The 19,189-nt window shown below is 45.1% G+C and overlaps 1 protein-coding gene across 1 annotated transcript in view; it reads left to right on the top strand.

Annotated features, from left to right (window-relative positions):
* Positions 1–19,189, top strand: part of LOC123586418 (low-density lipoprotein receptor-related protein 2-like) — a 44,658-nt gene that overhangs the window by 6,461 nt on the left and 19,008 nt on the right. The window contains exons 5-17 of the mRNA XM_045455647.1: positions 113–226; positions 1,463–1,582; positions 2,715–2,840; positions 3,418–3,621; positions 4,316–4,484; positions 4,784–4,952; positions 6,111–6,336; positions 7,143–7,268; positions 9,118–9,342; positions 14,743–15,054; positions 15,666–15,878; positions 17,108–17,302; positions 18,341–18,556. Of these exons, the coding sequence (XP_045311603.1) occupies positions 113–226; positions 1,463–1,582; positions 2,715–2,840; positions 3,418–3,621; positions 4,316–4,484; positions 4,784–4,952; positions 6,111–6,336; positions 7,143–7,268; positions 9,118–9,342; positions 14,743–15,054; positions 15,666–15,878; positions 17,108–17,302; positions 18,341–18,556 (2,415 nt within the window). The remainder of the gene's footprint in view (positions 1–112; positions 227–1,462; positions 1,583–2,714; positions 2,841–3,417; positions 3,622–4,315; positions 4,485–4,783; positions 4,953–6,110; positions 6,337–7,142; positions 7,269–9,117; positions 9,343–14,742; positions 15,055–15,665; positions 15,879–17,107; positions 17,303–18,340; positions 18,557–19,189) is intronic.

Raw genomic sequence — 19,189 nt, 5'->3', positions numbered from 1 at the left:
CCTAGACTTGCTTTGGGTTCTAGAAATACTGCGGCCATCTTACTGTAATAAGTGTTTCTATCACCCCTTCCCCCAAGTGCTGTCAGAAAAGAATGCTTTCCTGCCTCCACAGCTTCCTGTCCAGAAGGCACTGTGAGGTGTGACGAAGGGAAATGCATCCTGGAATCCCTGATGTGTGACGGGGAAGCAGACTGCGCAGATGGTACCGATGAGCCCGCCACATGCGGTGAGGACCCCGTTGCTGGGTTGGCCCGATGCAGGGGTGGGGAGAACCGGACCAAGTAAGCCAGTGCTGCTTGGTAGTCATAAGGGTCTACACTCTGGGAACGTGTGGACTAAAACACCTATTAATCCTTCAGTGATGGCTCCATCCCAGGTTACAGGTTCCAAGCCTTGGTTTTGGTCTCCCGAGTTTGAGCCAATGTTACTTGCGCCATGAAACTTTGAGAGTTCTTCTCCTGTTATGGCTTTAGGGAAATAGACTAGCTAAATACCCCAAACCACATGGCTCCTAAAATTCTGGAGTAACGCATACTTTGCTACAGAGAAGCACATCGTGTGTTCAGGACCATATGGTGAATTCTCTAAGGATTTAACTGAAGAAAGACTTAGGAAGACTGTTTCCTGGTGAGGATGGAAAGAACTGAGGGAAGCAACTCAAACTTTTTTTTTTTTTGAATGTTTACTTGTTTTTGACAGAGCAAGAGCGGGGCAGGGGCAAAGAGAGGGGGACAGAGGATCAAAACGGGTTCTACACTGACAGCAGAGAACCTGATGTGGGGCTCAGACTCATGAACTGTGAGATCGTGACCTGAAGTCAGATGCTTAACCGACTGAGCTATTCAGGCGCCTCTCAAACTTTAATACCTTGCAGTTCTCACTATAAAAATCACTGTTGATTCAAGTTGTTGTGGAGGGAGAGGGGGCACCTGACCCCAGGCACTTTGTCATCTGTCTTATTTCCCCCTCAAATCTGGTATTAGATGTGTATAATGAAACCTCTTTAGTGCTGCTAAAGGCTGTGAAAGCAGCTTTCTACTAAAGGAACAAGTAAGATCGTAAAAGCATAAACAGTGGGACAAAGCACAGGCTTCTCGTCCTGTGTAGATAATTCACTGAAATTAATAAATTGCTATAAAGCTTCCTGAGGCAAGGGTCCTGACCACCCACATTTCTGGAGAAATTAAGGAAGAGGTTGTTGGCCCCTCTGTGGGCGGAATAATATGCCAACATTTGAAATTGTCCGACTGTCCACCTAAAAATTCCTTTCCCCTGCTCCAAGTTTCCTAACTTTCCCTGTCTTCTGGTCTTTTCCCAAAGCCTCCACATTCCTAGGTCAGGGAGCAGGGTCAAAACAGTCATATGGCCCTTACACAGTGTGGGGGTTTGTAACACAACGGTTTATGAAATGTTTGATCTGCACCGTGTTAAGCCGTCCTGACTGCTGTCCTGTCTCTACCAGGTAAAAACTGCTCTCTGGCCAACGGGGGCTGTGAGGGGCAGTGCAGGGACACATACTGGGGAGTCCAGTGTTCGTGTGGAGCCGGGTGGCAATTACAGCCGGACGCTCAGAGCTGTGCAGGTCAGCGTTCATTTGGCTCATCTTCAAAGTTTTTATTGCAGGATGATGGATATGATATAAAATACACCATCTTAATCATTAAGTGTATGCTCCAGTGGCCTCAGCATGTGCAAACATCACCACTGTCCATCTCCAGAACTTTGTCATCCTCCCAACAGCAACTCTCCATACCTGTGACATAATAACTCTGTCCACAATCCCTGGAAACCTCTATCGACTTCCTGTCTCTATGAATTGGCCTGTTCTAGTCCTGCATCTAAATACGATCATGTGGTAAATGTCCTTGTGTGTCTGGCTTATTTCACTTAGCATGTTGTTAAGGTTCATCCATGTCCTAGCATGTGTCAGAATCTCTCTCTTTTTTTTTTAAGTTTATTTTGAGAGCGAACATGAGTGGGGGAGGGGTAGAGAGCGAGAGAGAGAGAGTAGGGGAGAGAGAGAATCCCAAGCAGGCTCTGTGCTGTCCATGCAGAGCCCGATGTGGGGCCTGATCTCACAAATGGTGAGATCATGACATGAGCTAAAACCAAGAGTCAGGCACTTAACTGAGCCACCCAGGCCCCCCAAAATCTTAAGTCCAAATAATATTTCATTGTGTGTATATGTCTCATTTTGTTTATCCATCTGTTGACGGACACTTTCACGGTTTCTACCTTTTGGCGATTGTGGACAATGCTACGGACATTGGTGTGCAGATGTCTGAATCCCTGCTTTCAATACTCTTGGGTCTATGTCAGAAGTGGAATCGTTGTATCCTGTGGTCAAGTCTGTTTAACTTGAGGAACCATCCAACTATTTTCCACAGGGGCGGCCCATTTCATTTTTCCCACGAGCAGTGCACAAGTCTTTGTTTTTCCACATCTTACCATTCATTCTGAATCAGCAACACCCCCAAGAATGTTGTTAGGGTAACCTAGATCCATCTTCTGGGGTCTCTATATTGATGTTTCTGCTGAATTGCACTTATGTGGATGGCAGTTCAACAGAGGCAGGGACTGTCTGTCCCAGCACCCAGTGCAGTGGTTTCCACATAATACATGTCCAGCGAGCGTCTGAAAAGTAGCTCAAAGGAACAAAAATACTCAAGGGATTGCTCCTTGGTCATCTCTGACTTACGACTGTCTCTCATTAGATCTAGATGAGTGCTCCAAGGCCTACAGTCCTTGTGGCCAGCTGTGTCACAACACACCAGGCTCTTACTCCTGTGAATGTATTCAAGGTCACCAGCTCTACAATGGTACCAGTTGCCGAGTTACAGGTGAGCTTGGAGACCCTAAGTAAAGCCTAGCTCTTGCTGTGCCCTTAGCAGTAATTATAGATAGAAATACTATGGGTGATTCCCTTTAGGGTCTAGTATTAGAGAAGACTTTATTCTTTCCACAAAGAAGCTGCTATGACAACATTCCTTGGCCAATTTGAGTTTCAGTTGCTATTAAGTGTCTTTAAAATGACGTATTCTCTAGGCTATACACCTAGGGGCTCCAGAGACCCCACTGATAAAATCTTAACTGGGCCTGTGTTTCTTTAAGGATGGGACAGTTCATTTATTTGGCTTCTGTGTATGAGGCATAGAGAGAACGTCTGTTTAGGGTTGGGGGAAGGGCTGAATCTGAAATCAAATGGGCCAAGAGATTCCAAAGATTAGTTTGAATGTGTTGGAGTTTAGAGGAGGAATTAAGACTTAAGGTGGTCCCCTAGATCTCCTCTGGACACTCCTGAGTCCAGACTTCAGGGTAAGTGCATTTCAGCAGGGACAGCTTCTTTGGTTAAAGAGAATGGCATGAAAGAAAGTTTCAAAGGAATGTGTCACCACTCCTTTTCCAATTCTATTACAGATGATGCTGTTAAAATTCTTATAGCAGCAGATCGAGAACTTGGTGTCCTGGATCGAAGAACAGGCATCTACGAACCTCTTGTACCTATAAAATCGAGGCCTACTTCCGTTGCATATGATCTTGAGAGAAGCATGTACTTTTGGGTGGATGGAATCTTAAATGTGTTTGTCCTTGGGAAGCCAAACTCGGTTCTTCTCTATCCAGGTATATTTCTTGATGTGAAGAACCCTATAGCTTCTTAAAGCCACATCAACAGAGCATAAGCAGCCTGTGTTACTCATCTGGACATCTTCTGTGACTTCCTTGGGAATCATGAGAGTTTGTACAGTCCCAATTTGAGATAAGACTATCTAATTTGGCTCCTTGGGAGCTTTGGTAGAGTCTACCTGGAGAATGAAGTCCCTATTAAGTAGTCCAGAAAGTTTGGGGATGTGGGCTCAGGCCAAGGTTTGTCTCCACTCTATTACTAGGTATGTGACTTTGAGCAAGTTGCTAACTCCTTTGAACCACCGTCTGTAAGATGAAGGGAATAGCACTTGCTTCATTGGGTAAGCGTGGGGGTTAAACCAGAGTTGGTACATGTGCGGAAGTGCTTAGCATTGTCCTGGGTGCCCAGAAATCCTCTGCGAGCGGTTAAGAGGTACAGTTCCTAACAATGCACCTGAGACTTCCGTAATAGATAGTGCCCCAAACTGAGGTTGCATTCTCTTCAATTTCTTGGTTATGTTTCTGCTAAGATCTTTCTCTTTCCCTGCTGCACACTGCATATTGGACATAGCACATCTCTGGCCCTCCTTCCCTGTGTCCTATTTGCCTCATTGTGCAGCTTGAAATCAGAACATGTAGACAAGTTCGGTCCAAATCTGTGGGAACAGAACACTGTCTCCTGTATCCCTAGAACTTAAAACGGTGAACAGTGTCTCTTTGGACTGGTTCACGGGACAGTTGTATTGGGCGAGCAGCTTCGCAAGGGTCATCTGTGCTGGTTTAAGTGATGGCAGAGGCTATGTCAAAATCTTGGAAAAGGATCTGGTGCCAGAGCAGCTCATCGTGTTTCCCACAAAGAAGTAAGTAGTGTTTCTTTGAGACTATATCCCAAATCATTGGTTATCTTAGAAGTTTAAGTTGATAAGAGAACACTTCAACTTTTTCAACCTATTTGCTCCAAAAAAAAAAAAAAAAAATCTTGAGTTTAAAGCCTAAATCGAATGTTATGAGGCCCAACTTTTCAGTCTGTTGAGTCTGAGGGCAGAAATCTCCTGCATTCTTAGCAGTGTGGTGATCTGGGCCTGTACAAGAGAGCTAAGGGGGCCTGGCTATTCAGTGGAGGGGGCTGTTAACACCTTGCCCCTTTTACTTTTCTCAGGTCCTTGTATTGGGTAAATCGTGGTGAGAAGGGCATGAGAACTATTGAGACTGCAGGGATGGATGGCTCGGATAGGAAGGTGCTCGCAGCTGTAAACATGGAGGAGCCTGTAGGACTGACACTCGACCACATGACCGGCAGGCTCTACTGGATCAGTGACTATAAAGAGGTACTGGAAATAGGTCCGGGAGAGACGATAAACCGTTAAACCTGGGTCTTGGTATGACTGTGGGTGACTGCAAAGTTCTCTTTGGTCTTGGATCAACACTGTGAAATATTTCTGGCTGTGAAAAAGGAGAGAAGCAAGCTAGGATTGCACAGTATCTTTAGGTAGAGTCTGACGATATCAACATAGGTTGGGAGACTTGGCGTGACTTCCTTTTTTTTTTTTTTTTTTTTCTTAGGTTTATTGAAAAGAGAGAGAGGGAATGGGGAGGGGCAGAGAGAGTGGGGGAGAGAGAATCCCAAGCAGGCTCCATGCTCAGTGTGGTGTCTGATGCAGGGCTTGGTCCCATGACCGTGAGATCACGATCTGAGCTGAAATCAAGAGTCACTTAACCAACTGAGCCACCCAGGTGCCCCTATTGTGACTTTCTTAAATACTACAGTCAAACTTGGCACTGGTAGTATAGGGCATATTCTATGTCATGCCTAGGATGTAAAGATGGCAGACCACCTCCTTGAAATAACATAGTTAAGTACTTAGTACTTACTTATATTCCTATTTTGAGGTCTTAATATTACAGTTTGTGTAATCTCATTTTTGGAAGCATCAAACTGACAGACCAATATGACACAGTAGCCAAAAGCATAGGCTTAGGAGTCATTTTTTTTAAAGACATCAATTTTTTTTTTTTTTTAAGTAATCTCAACACCCAGTGTGTGGCCCAATCCTGAGATCAAGAGTTTCATGCTGTACCAACAGAGCCAGCCAGGTGCCCTGGGGAATCATATTTTTAAGCCTATCACATCAGCTGTGATTTTGGCAATTTATGGCACCTCTTTGGGCTCCCATTGCCCTCTCTGAAAACAGCTAAAATGTTTTTCTTCAAAAGACAATTGGAAAATGTAGGGAAAGAACTTGGCACAACGTTTGGATGCAGACAATGTGTTGTACAAGTAACTATTGTAACTTATCTGTGACCCGGTTTGTGCAAGATGCAGTTGCACCACTGGGTTTGGCATTACCTTCCGTGAATCCTAAGATGATTTCATCTCTGTCAAGTTGATAGCTCATGAAGATGTTAATCAGTGTGCATGAAAGAGGTGCACTGACCTTGGCATCTCTTGCTAACGGTACACTGCTCTCATGACTCTAACCCTTTAGTCCATAGAGACGGTAAACGTGGACGGCAGTGGGAGGCACACCTTTCCTGAGATCTTCTTGGAAGGTGACAATCCAATAGGACTAGCTGTATTTGAGAACTCTTTCTTCTGGGCAAATAAAATACGGCTGTTTCGCACTTCACCCCATACCCCAAAGGAGAGAGTGGTGCTGCTGAATGCTTCCATATCTGCTTTCTCTGTCCTGCACAAATCCCAGCAGCCCAAGGGTATGTCAAGGACTTGCTTTTGAAATGCTAATGCATCAGAATGTACACTAAACAGAAATGGCCTAAATTACTACCTTGGTCTGCTCTTGGAACTTGCTACTTTTTTAGGCAGGGAAAATGTTCTGGGTTTTATTCCAGAATTCTATAGGACTTCTAAATAAGAGAAAATGAACAAAATCCTTTTCTGGGAAACTCCTTCCAAGCATGTACCTTGTGCTTTGTCCAAGTCCAATGTAGTAACCAGATTCTTGAAGTCTGAAATACATGAAACGGGGTAATAAGCTATTCACATAAGGGCTACAATAGCTTACTCACAGACACGTTAATTGTCGTTGACCTTAAAGTTTTATGCTCTTGATAGAAAGTTGAAGAAAGCCCAGTATCCCATTTATAGAAGAGTAGGAGTTAAAAACTTTTGTCAATCAGCAATTATATGTCAGATTCAACTCAGATAATGGTTCTTACTGTGTCTGAGAGACTAAGCAAAGTAGAGAACTTAGACCACTATTTACTTCTAAAGGAGTCTTCCTATAAGCGAACTAGGCAGCATTTTGCCTTACCTCTGGGGGGAGAAGATGCTGGTGGTTGAAGCTTTATTGGCTTGAGCTTAACATGGATAAGTAATTGCCAGTATCTGAAAGGGGATCGTGGGAGTTTAAAGGTCAGCATGCCTAACCTAGAAGGAAACAAGGATGCTGGGATTCCTCTTAAGGCAAAACTAATTTAATTCCCCTTGAGTCTTCAGTTTTGAACTAGTATATGGAGAATTCTGAAATTGTATCTAACCTATTTCTCTTTGACAACAGGCAGATACCCAGAATGTGCTCCAGGCTCTTGTAGCCACTTATGTCTCCTGTCCCCCATCCATCCCAAGGGCTATAAGTGTGTTTGTCCAGAGGGAATGTTTCTTTTACCTTCTGGTACATGTAGTGGTAAGTCTGCTGGGTGAAATGGGTTTGGCTCTGGGAGTCACATTCCATGGTAGGCCTGGAAATAACGTGGCTTCCGTTTTGGGATCAATCACTTTTGCACTGACAACCTTACTTTGGTTAAGTTTCGCTCTCAAAGGTCTTGATTAGTTTTTTCAGTTGTGTTAAAAGTCCATAACCTAGAACTTCCTATTTTAACCACTTCTAAGTGTACAGTTCAGTAGCATTAGGCACGTTCATATTTTTGTGCAGCCATCACCACCATCCATTTCCAGAACGTCTTCATCTTCCTACACTGAAATTTTGTACCCATTTAACAATAACTCCCCCTTCCTCTCCTCCTCTGCCTGCCCCTGGACGACCATTCTACCTTCGGTCCATATGAATTTGACTACTTGAGGAACCTCATTAAGTGGAATCATACAGTATTTTCCCTTTCGTTGCTGGCTTATTTCACTTAGCATAATACCTTTGAGGTTCATACATGTTGTAATAGGGGTTAGAATTTAAAAAAAATTTTTTTTTAGTGTTTGTTTATTTTTGAAGGAGAAAGCGTGAGCAGGGTAGGGGCAGAGAGAGAGATAGAGAGAGAGAGCGCGTGAGAGAGGGAGACACAAAATCCCAAGCGGGCTCCAGGCTCGGAGCTGTTAGCACAAAGCCTGATGCAGGGCTCGAACTCACGAGCCACGAGATCATGACCCGAACCGAAGTCGGACGCTTAGCCACCCAGGTGCCCCCAGAATTTCTTTTTAAGGCTGGATAACAATCCATTTTATCTGTACTACATTTGGTTTATCCATTCATCCATCCGTGGGTATTTGGGTTTGATTGATTTTAAACTAGAAAAACATAGCGTACACCACTCAGTTTTACCAGAAAATTTAAGTTGTATAAGAAAAGTAATCCTCCATAGTCTTATAACTATTATGTGTTCTGGCTTCTGTTTGTGAGCAGAGAGTCTATGTCAATATTGTTAATGTAAAGTCTTCCTGCTGGTTTTGTCTTTGAAATATTAAGGCTACATGCTCCATTGAACCCCTCTATCCAAGTTACTTTTTCCTAAAGAACATTGAGACTTTAAGAACACATGGTGGGGGCGCCTGGGTGGCTCAATCGGTTGAGCATCCGACTTCAGCTCCAGGTTATGATCTCATGGTCCGTGAGTTCAGGCCCTGCATCGGGCTCTGTGCTGACAGCTCAGAGCCTGGAGCCTGCTTCGGATTCTGTGTCTCCCTCTCTCCCTGCCCTTCCCCCACTCGCGATCTCTCTCTCTCTGCCTCTCAAAAATAAAGAAAACTAATAAAAAAAATTTTAAAAAAATGCTATGAGTATGTTCACGTTCTAACTACTTTTAAAGAACACAATTCTCAGGGGTAGCCACTGAATGCACTCATGGTGTATATAATACACTATTGTGCCAAACTCAGGACTTGAGCTTAAATCGTACTTTGAACATTATATATCCAGTTAAGTTCCCAAGTAACTTTTCTTTAAGTGGGCAATTGAATTTAAAATTCTTTCTACTGAGACTTGAGTGCCACGAGCAAGGATTCGAGGACATTACTGAATGAAATGGGGCACCACCCCAGCCCTAATCCTCCTGTTTCTGTGTGGACCTTTCAGCAGAAAATCCAAAGGGTTTGTGCCTTGGGAAAGCTGATCAGCACTTCATTTGCCCAAATGGCTCCTTCTCTAAGGAAGCTAGGGCATTTGGGTTGTATGTGTGCCTCAGAAGCGAATTTGATAAGACCCCTTTCTAGGTGTACCTCAGCTGGAGGGATTGCTCAAGAAGGGAGCATTTGGGCTTACCTAGCAAATGGCCAAACAGTAAATCTCCTCTTTCCCTTGGTAGAGTTAAAGGTGGTGTTTTCTTCTGGCAAACGTCTCTACTTGTTGAAAGTTGGTTTTATGGGAACTGCTATAGAGCGAACCCTGGTTCAAGAGCATCCTAGGAACATCTATTTACTGGATATTGACTGGAAAAGAAACCTCATCTACTGGACAAATGCCCAGGGACGTCTGTTCTTCTCAACTGGCTATTCGGGAGAAAAGCGAGAGATTTGGACAGAGCGTACAGGTAAGTTGGGTGGCTATTTTGGCTTTTTCCCTTTATTTTCTGGCTCTAAAATTAAGTAGAGCCAAAAAAAAAAAAAAAAAAAAAAGGTACCTATTCCTGATCTGAATCCGTCTTAATGCCAAAGAATTTTTTTATTTTTATTTTTTGTGTTTGTTTTTGAGAGACAGAGCGAGAGCAGGGGAGGGGCAGAGAGAGAGAGAGAGGGAGACACAGAATCTGAAGCAGCCTCCGGTCTCTGAGCTGCCAGCACAGAGCCCGATGCGGGGCTCGAACCCACGAACCGTGAGATCATGACCTGAGCAAGTCAATGCTCAACCAACCGAGCCACCCAGGCACCTCCGAAAGAATGGTTTTAAACTAACTTACATATGAAGTATCAGAGCTACCCTTACGCTTAGGAGAGCTGTGCAGACTGTTAAAAGGCTACCATGATTTGGCAAATCCTGGGGTCAGTGGTAAGTTTTTTGAGATTCTATTTTCCTGGCCTTAAGTTTGGGCAGGACAGAAATAGACCTCAAATCCTTCAGTTTTGCAATGCAGATTCTTTTCTTGCACTAATTTAGAAGTGATTTGCAATGCAGATTTCTGAGAGGACTAGCAAGATATTTTCTTACCGTGGTAATATATACTTTCTCTTCTCTCCCACTCCTGGGTGCTATACCCCAAGCTTAGTGCCCTGTGCTCTGCCTAACGGCAAACATCTACTTTATAAAAAGGAACTGAGGCTAGAGCTGTAGGGTGAGTAATGTGATTTCCGGATGTTCCCTGCGTACTGTGAGTACCAACAATAAGCTTTACTACAAGCAGTGCTGTCCTAAAAGACGTGCTCCCGGGACGTCCTTCAGAGCAGTGGACTCTGCTGAGTCCTGAGGGCAAGCACAGTGCCTGGTGCCTTGCAACTTCCGGTACCTGCCCTGGAGAACTTTCAGGAAAAAGTGAAGCGGGCAGTGATCTTGCAATACAGCTGATGGCTGTCTGAGGAAACTTGTGGCCTTACATTTCTTCCCATTTAATTAAAAATGCCACCTTTGCTCCACTGGCTAATCTTAGCTAATAGGTTTCAGTGTTATAATGATTATATCAAGGAATTTTAGGAGACTGGCAGTTTCACTTGAGCTGGGTTCTCGTGTGGAATACTGAGTCCTTGGGGTAGGTGGCTCTGAAATAATAGGAAAAAAATACACATATCTGACCCTGGTTACTGGCACAGAGCTTTGTAACTTCCTGAGTGATAGCTCTGACACAGAGCTCCTAGGTCCTTTGGGGTTTCCTGGGCGAGAGGAATAGCTTTGGCTTGAATGAGCCAACAATGCAAAATTGAATTTAAGGTCCATTTCCACGACTTAGGGCCAGAAAAACTTTAAAACCCTTATCACTGACCCTGGGAGGCTGTTAACCAGAAAGACCAAGCCATGACCAGAAGCTTAGACCTCTCAGCCCTACTCCCCATTCTCCGGAGAGGGGAGGGGGGGCTAGAAATGGAATCGGTGCTCAGTCATGTCTATGTGATGAAGCCTCCACCTGTGTGCCGGAAGGGAGGCAAACCTCAGGTCCATGGGAACAGAAGCTCCTGCTTGTGGGCCCTTCGGATGTGGCCCTGTGAATCTCTTCACCTGGCTGTTCATTTGTATCCTATATGCGCTAAACCAGTAAGTGTGTTTCCCTCAGTTCTGTGAGCCATTTGGCAAATGATCAAATTCGAGGGGGTTGTGGGAACCCCGATTTAGGGCCATTGGCTCAGAGTCCGGGGACAACCTGTACTTATGGTTGGCATCAGAAGTGGGGGCAGTATTGGGACAGAACCCTTACCCTGCGGGGTCTGATGCCAACTGCAGGTAGATGGTGTCAGAACTGAATTAAAAACATTTTTTAAGAATGTCCTACAATTTAAGTTTATTTATATTTTGAGAGAATGTGGGTGGGGGAGAGGCAGAGAAAGAGGGAGAGAAAGAGAATCTCAAGCAGGCTCAACACTGTCAGCGCAGAGCCCGACGCGGCACCCGAATCCACAAAACTGTGAGATCATGACCTGAGCCGAAACCAAGAGTCGGACACTCAACCGACTGAGACACCCCCAAGCGCCCCTGAATTGTAGGACGTTCTCGTGTTGCAGAATTGCTTGGTGTAGGGAAACCCCACGTGTATCTGGAGAACAGGGGTGTGTTTTTCGTGTATGATGGCTGAAAGCTTGACAAAGCCAGGCAGGCCATTCACAGCAGGGAAAGGGCTGGTTACTACATCTCAAGGCCTGTTTACAGATCTCCAGGACTCCTCACGACCCAGCCTCCAGCTTATCCTCACATCAAAGTATACTAACATCAGTATTTTCTTTTGAATGTGTTAATCCTGTCCTACTGAGAAGCGAAGCTGGTAAATACAGTTGAGATTGCTAATAAAAAAATGGGAGGGCTTCAATATCCTCTTTTAGGAAAGAGTGTGTGTCTTTAAGAACCTATGTAGAATCGCTCAAAGAACATTCCGTGGTCCTGGCAACTGGACACTCAACCTTGAATCTGCACGGCACCACTTGAATCTCATGCCAGAGAGAGCGTATCTTCTGTGCAGACGTCAGAGCCCGACAGAGAAGAGCGAAGCTGAACCGGGTGTGGCCAGTCTGTTCTTGCTAACTGGCCAACCTTAAGTCCCTTCTTTCCTGGAGTGAGACTTAAGGAACATGGGGACAATTCTACGCCAGTTTCTCCTCATGAAAACATGAGGAATAAGGGTGCCTGGGTAGCTTAGTCAGTTAAGTGTCCAACTCTTGATTTTGGCTTAGGTCATGATCTCACAGTTTGTGACTGGGAGCCCTGAGTCAGACTCTGTGCCGACAGCACAGAGCCTCCTTGGGATATTCTCTCTCTCTCTCTCTGTCCCCTCTCCCTCCCCCCTCTAAATATAAATAAATAAACTTAAGAAAAGAAAATGTGAGGGATATTAAGATACGCTGCTCCTACCCTAACACCCAGGAAGTGGGAAAAACTAACACACGTTAAGCCTGTGGGTACTGGCTTCACCATTCTGGTACCACGCCCCAGTTCCATGCCTTGTCTGTTTCTCAACCTTCCTGGTAGTTAACATTTGAGTTCTTTTTTAAAAAAATTTTTTTAACGTTTGTTCATTTTTGAGAGACAGTGGGTGAGCAGGGAGGGGGAGAGAGAGAGGGAGACACAGCATCTGAAGCAGGTTCCAGGCTCTGAACTGTCAGCACAGAGCCTGACGTGGGGCTTGAACTCACGAACCTTGAGATCATGACCAGAGCCAAAGTTGGACGCTTAACTGACTGAGCCACCCAGGAGTCCTAACAATTGAGTTCTTAAATATATCCCAGCATACCACCGGATATTATATTAAGAACCAGCTTTCTGGAGGTTGGGGGATATGTTCATATATACATTATATATGTTTCTAATAAAGCTGGCATAAAGGATGTGACATTATTTACAAATAATAAAATAGACATTCTTTACTGTAAATTTCATATAGCCACACGATTTTCAGATTGGCTACAGATTCAAGAGCTCAGAAATAAAAAAAGCAGTTTATAGTTGCAATTCAATCGGGATTTAACACAATCCAACTGTGAATAAATGCTTGATTGCTATCTGATTTGGCAAAGATGTCGATGCCATCGTTGAGTGAATATAGTCCTACTGAAGTGTTGTTTGCTATGTGTTTCTGTAAACAAGTGAAAAGTGTAGCAATGGGGACTAATTGGAATTAGTTTATTGACACAAAGGACTTATGTGTGGAATTGGATAATAGTTTTCAAGGACTAGAAAAATATCTTCCCAATTTTTGTGGTATTTAAAAGGTAATGGCTGTAGATGTGACACATGTAAGTTTAATTTGCAATATTAGCATCTTTCTCCGCTACTTCAGCCCAGACCAGGGGTTTTCAACCTCTTCCTCTGAAAGGCCAGTTGTATCTGAAAAGATACAACAGTAGAATGCCCAACCAGCCGAAAACATGTACTGTAGAATGACCATGGTGTGCTCCACCGAATTTTATGAAAACAGATTGCAGGCTGGAATCCGCCCAAGGGCCGTTGTTTGTCAGTCCCTGGACTAGAAAACAAAACCTAACACAAAGCCCTGATGTGCAGCGTTTGCCAATTTCTCTGCTTGAAAATACTCCCACGGTGCCAGATTTCAAGCTACCAATGTGATGTCCCTTAACGCCGGTGTGCAGTAACAAAACGCGGGAAAGTAAGTGATGAGTGTTTTAGTTTTGTTTCAAATACAAGTAGGCTTACGTAATTTAGTTTCAATAATGACCGTACTGGACAGCAAATTTGCAGCATCCCTGAATTTAACAACTGGCCGTTACAGGCTCGTGCAAACTAGCTCCGGCACAGCGCTAGAAAATACCTGACACAGTGGGGCACCTGCGTGGTCCGGTTGGTTGAGTGTCTGACTTCAACTCAGGTCATGATCTCACTGTTCTTGGGTTCGAGCCCCACATTTGTCTTGCTGCTGTCAGCCTGTCAGTGCAGAGCCCGCTTCCGATCCTCCGTCTTCCTCTCTCTGCCCCTCACCTGCTTGCCCTCTCCCAAAAATAAATACCTTAAAAAAATAATAAAATACTGGACACTGTCCTAAGCTTTATGCATACTAACTCTAATCCTCAACACTGAGAGAAGCAGTGTCCCTACCATGCATTTGTGGAAACTGAGGCACAAAAATTAACGGGCACCTTATTTTGGAACGTGTTTCAAACAAGGCGATCTGACTCGCTAGCCTGATACTGCTCCTAACTTTTATGCTATACTGCAGCCCAGTAGTAGGAACTATGTAGCTTAGACCCAATTGTCCAGCTATGGTGAGCGGAATGGGAGCAGGGAGTGCTTCGTAGGGTCGTGCCCAGCTGTCACGCTTAGAAGCTAACGCTTTGTGGCTTTCATATACTTGGTGCCTATCATGTCTGTGTCTTCTGGCTGTGGGTCACCTCCCGATGTGTCCATCCCATGAATGACCTTTGATACCACCGTTGTGGTTTCCCTTTACTCAGTCTCTGCTTTCCCACAGCAATCTCAGTCCTAGGCACTTGACATGTAATTGATTGATTTTCATACTTAACCGATGAAGAGGGATGTGAATCCAAAGTTGCAGACCTGCATTCAAGTGTCAGCGTTGCCACGTAGATCTCTAACTCCTGAAAGGTGGTGAATCTCTCCCTTAGCAGCTGGTTGTAAGGGTCACATGAGCTGGTGCTACAGACAAGGTGCTGGATCCAGGATAGGTATGATGGGACTCAGATGAATGAGTCATGTAGGCTTGTTAGGAACCAGTCTTTGCATCCTAATTGTTTCTAGTTGAGTCCATCCTTAACTCAAAACTTAAGACCATGCATGAGTGTATTTGAGTGTCCTTTCTAATGGAAGTTCCTTCTCCTCCTTACAGTCTGCTCAGCAAATGTGGACGTATCCACTGGGGACTTGTACTGGCTGCCCTGTGACAGAAGTGCTATTCAGAAGACCAACATTACTGGCCCAGACACACATACCCTTTACAGGACAGGCAGCATTATACTGCATCTTCTTCTCAACTGGCCAAAGAGGGTGATCTACTGGGTAGAGAGTGGGAAACATCTGCAAAGTATGACCCTTGATGGCAAAAGCAGACAGGAAGTCTGGATGGGCACCTGGACGGCCGACACCCATATGGCCTTAGACCTTGGCTCGTCTAGCATCCTCTGGACTACCAAAGGGTCAGGTAAGTGCAACACTAAGCAGCACAGTTGGAAGAAGCTTGGGACGGGAGGTGGCGGGAGAATCTTGTCTCAGCACAAGGATTCTTAGAACTGGCTAGACCCAGGCTCAGATTCTGACTCTCATAGGCAAAGCTGGGACCCGTGTCACTTACCTCACACTTGGTTCCATTTGTAAGTCTGGATTCTTGACTTGAAAGGTAGTAAACTTCAGAGCTAATATGCTTAATAGCTTTTTGTCCAGAATCTGTTTCTGTTCCCGTGAGTGGAAGTAACAGAACCCAACTTCCGTTGCAAATGGAGCAGAGATGCTTCAGCTACACTTGACACCAGATACAGCCTCTGCCTCGCGGCTGTTGACGGTCCGCTCACCCAGAACCCATCTCCAGCAGCTGGTGCCTGAGCGTGTTCACAGACCGCATGCGAGGCAGCAAAACCACACCTGATGCTTCCACGTAGCAGATCTCACTTTCCTGGAGCTTTGAACACTTTCCTTGGACTTATTTTCAGTTGGGGTCATTGAACCTCAGTGGAGTGGTGCCCATGACCCCCCTTGCCCCTGCCATCACAGGTTGCATGTTCTCCGTCAGCTGGTAAGAACTTGACTCTTCCTTAGGGTTGCAAAGTCTGAGCCTCCTAAAAAATAGAACATACGCTTTGAACAAGGCCTGGAGTGACGGCATTATAGCGGCCCACGAGCCCTACCTGGTGACCGTGCACAGAGGAGCTCTACTGCTGTGGAACAGGAGGATGCCAGAGCCCTTGTCCGTGTCAAAAGAGCCAGACGTAAGGAAAATGATCATCCTGGCAGAGAATCAGCAGGTTTCAGGCGAGTCTTCCTGTGTGGGGTCATTCTCTGAAATCCACTTTACCCGCCTCTTGTCAGTGTGTTTTCAGAGGAATCTTATATTGGCAGTTGTCCCGACCCACAGGTCAGCAGGCCTTCTCCTAACTTCCCTCTCCTGGAAGAGTAAGAAGCTGACACGTTTCTTAAAATTTGCTAAATGACCCAAGACCCCCGAGCAAATGCATAATAAACCTCTGGCCGTAAAGAGATCCATTTAATTTGTTCTAAACCACTTTCCCAGACAGGTTTTACCAAGGAACCCCCTTCCTCCAGGCAGCAACATCTTGCGGAGCATCCTGTGCAAAGCTGCTCTGGGGCTGTGGGTACGAGGAGAAGCGGTTCTTTCCTGCTGTTGAAGCTGTACCTGTAGTTCATATTGTCCTGCTTAAGGCTGGCTTACCTTTCTCTTTTCACCTATGCCTTTGGCCTGGAGCCCAAAAATCTGATCCTGGATCTTGCGGCAGAAAAAGAAGAAATCCTATCACAGAATTCAGGGGGCTTTGTCAGCCAGAGTGGCCAGAAGTCCAAAGGAAGGGTAGAAACAAGGAGGGCAGACTCATTCTGTCCTCGATGTGCCCACTCCATAGAGATCTCTCCTCTCCCTCTTCTGTCTGAACTGCCTCACCTTTTGATTCATTGGTTCGTTTAGCCTGATTTTCAAGGCTGAGAAACATGAGGCATAGGAACCTATCTCTTAGGGAATAAAGTGTGCCGAGAAAAGGTTAACGTTTTGGTAGAAATCCAACTTTGATTATCCTACAAACTGATCTGTTAGGTTGCTGTGCTAGTTGTTGAACGTACTAACTGGTAACTTTTAGAAGTGAAACTGAAACATCACGACAAAGGAGTGTCCACATTATGCTGGTCCCTGTCCCAGATCACAAGACGCTATAGCAGGGAGCCAGACAGAACAAGTCTGGCTGAAACTTTATTTTTTATTCCTAGCATATGGCATCAGGCAGTGAAAAAAAGTTGGTAGGCCTGAAAGGAGAAAACAGTTTGCCGAAATTTGAAGCCATTAGACGATGGGCCAACGCAGCACATCTAATCTAAGGATCTAGGCTTTGAGTCCATCTCCCTGCTTGTCCCGATGAGGTGGAGAAATGGCACGGCCCCACCGTGACGTGGTTTTGGAGGAGGGGGACAATGGGAGCACATCTCTGTTGCTGAAACCTCAGGGACTGATTTCCTGAAGCAACTGTTTATTCTAGATCCTGAGTTGGAAGGGGCAGCCACAAACGGCCCCCCTGCCCTTCTTCCGGCGCCCCCTCTGCTTTGCCCCCAATCCTCTGTCCCCTGTCAGAACGGGGAGGAATGCGTCTCTCAGGAGTACCTCTGCGATGGCAAACGGGACTGTCAGGATGGCTCGGATGAAGGGAACTGTTCCCACTTCTGCAACAGACCAGGTTTGTCACGGTTTCCTGTCTAGTCCTTTGTGCCAGGCATATGATGCCACTCCGGCCGGGCACATGCTATGAGGTACCATGTTTATATTCTAATCACACTTTGCTTTCTTAGATAAATTGTCATCAATAAAGGTCAGAGTCTGTCAGAATGTGGATTCTACCAGTATCCGTTTTATCACATTGAAGGCAAATGTTCTACTGGGTGTAATTTAACTGGTGCTTCCTTGCTTCCTCATATTTGCATAAGTGTTCCAGGATTTGCCTTTAGAAAGGCTGAGCCATAAAGTGACCTAAATAGACCACTTGTAACAGATTTGGAGTGTCCCAACAAGTGTTTAAAGTAACCAAACCAGGGGCGCCTGGGTGGCTCAGTCGGTTGAGCGTCCCACTTCGGCTCAGGTCGCGATCTCACTGTCAGTGAGTTCGAGCCCTGCGTCGGGCTCTGGGCTGATGGCTCAGAGCCTGGAGCCTGCTTCCATTCTGTGTCTCCCCCTCTCTCTGCCCCTCCCCCGTTCATGCTCTGTCTCTCTCTGTCTCAAAAGTAAATAAAATGTTAAAAAAAAATTAAAAATAAATAAATAAATAAATAAAGTAACCAAACCAATATGAGCGCTTATGAAACAACTTAGTTCAGCTTGTTAATATAATTGGCCTGAGTACTTTACTAAAGCTTGCTCATGGATTAGATAAGCCCTAAAGCTCACACAAATAGGATGCAAACTCCAGGATGAGGGGGAGTTCATCTAATTTTATATTATTTATTTTTTGAAATGTTTACTTATTTTGAGAGAGAGAAAGAACAAGAGCGAGGGTTGGGCAGAGAGAGAAGGACAGAGAGAACCGCAAGCAGGCTCCATGCTGTCCGCGCAGAGACTGATGCCGGGCTCGAACCCGTAAACCGTGAGATCATGATAGGAGCCGAAACTGAGAGTCTGGCGCTCAACCGACTGAGCCACCCAGGCACCCCGAGTTAATCTAATTTTAAGTCTTCAGTATGACTGAGTATATGATGAGAGCCTCCAGTCCTTTCCATTTTAGGAGTCTTCCAGTGTCTGAACAGAAACCAGTGCATTGAGGGCAAGTACCACTGCGACGGGGCTCAGCAGTGCTCTGATGGGTCCGATGAGCTGGACTGCTGGGAGCCCACTGAAGATTGTTCTTTGCGTTGTGACAACAAGACCCGCTGTATCCCTAAGAGCTGGCTGTGTGATGGCAACCCAGACTGTTCTGACAGGAAAGACGAACAAGGATGTAGTAAGTGCCATATGGCTCCCTTGGAGTGTTTGAAAATGCATTACGGTTGATTCTCCTTATCTGTGATAGTTACATTCTATAAAGTTGCCACAAACACTGAATAAGCAGGTATCACATCATTGCTCATAGAAAAAAATGCAGGGTGAGGTTTCGGAGAAATCTAGCGCGATAATATTTTTGTCAACCAATCCATGTGTAACCTTGTTTTAGGAGTATTGCTGTTTAGAGACCCCTAGATAATATATTGTTGACTCATTAACACTGAAGTCAGAGCCAACAGCATTTTAACTCATGCCTGAGCAAAGCTTATCTCATACATATATTTTCTCTGTAAGGCTTCTTGCACTCATGAATGCTAGACAGCCTTTCTGCACTATACTTGGGGGCCTATTTAAACAGCAAAATCACCAAAAATACAAAAATGTGGGAAGTATGGCCCTAAACAGACTGCAGAAAGGACACTTGTTTCCAGTGTAAGGACCAAAACAAGAAGGCAGAGCATCGCCTTGTTTGATCGCAACTGGAAATGTGCATTAGACAACACAAATGTTTTGCTGCTATATATGTGCATCTTTTTTTTCTTAAGTGTATTCACTTATTTTGAGAAAAACAGAGACTGTGTGAGTGGGGGAG

This window comes from Leopardus geoffroyi, chromosome B1, assembly GCF_018350155.1.
Source record: "Leopardus geoffroyi isolate Oge1 chromosome B1, O.geoffroyi_Oge1_pat1.0, whole genome shotgun sequence".
In the NCBI taxonomy this organism is placed as follows: Eukaryota; Metazoa; Chordata; class Mammalia; order Carnivora; family Felidae; genus Leopardus; species Leopardus geoffroyi.
Note: the sequence above shows the minus strand (reverse complement) of the source record. Positions and strands in the feature narration are given on the sequence as shown.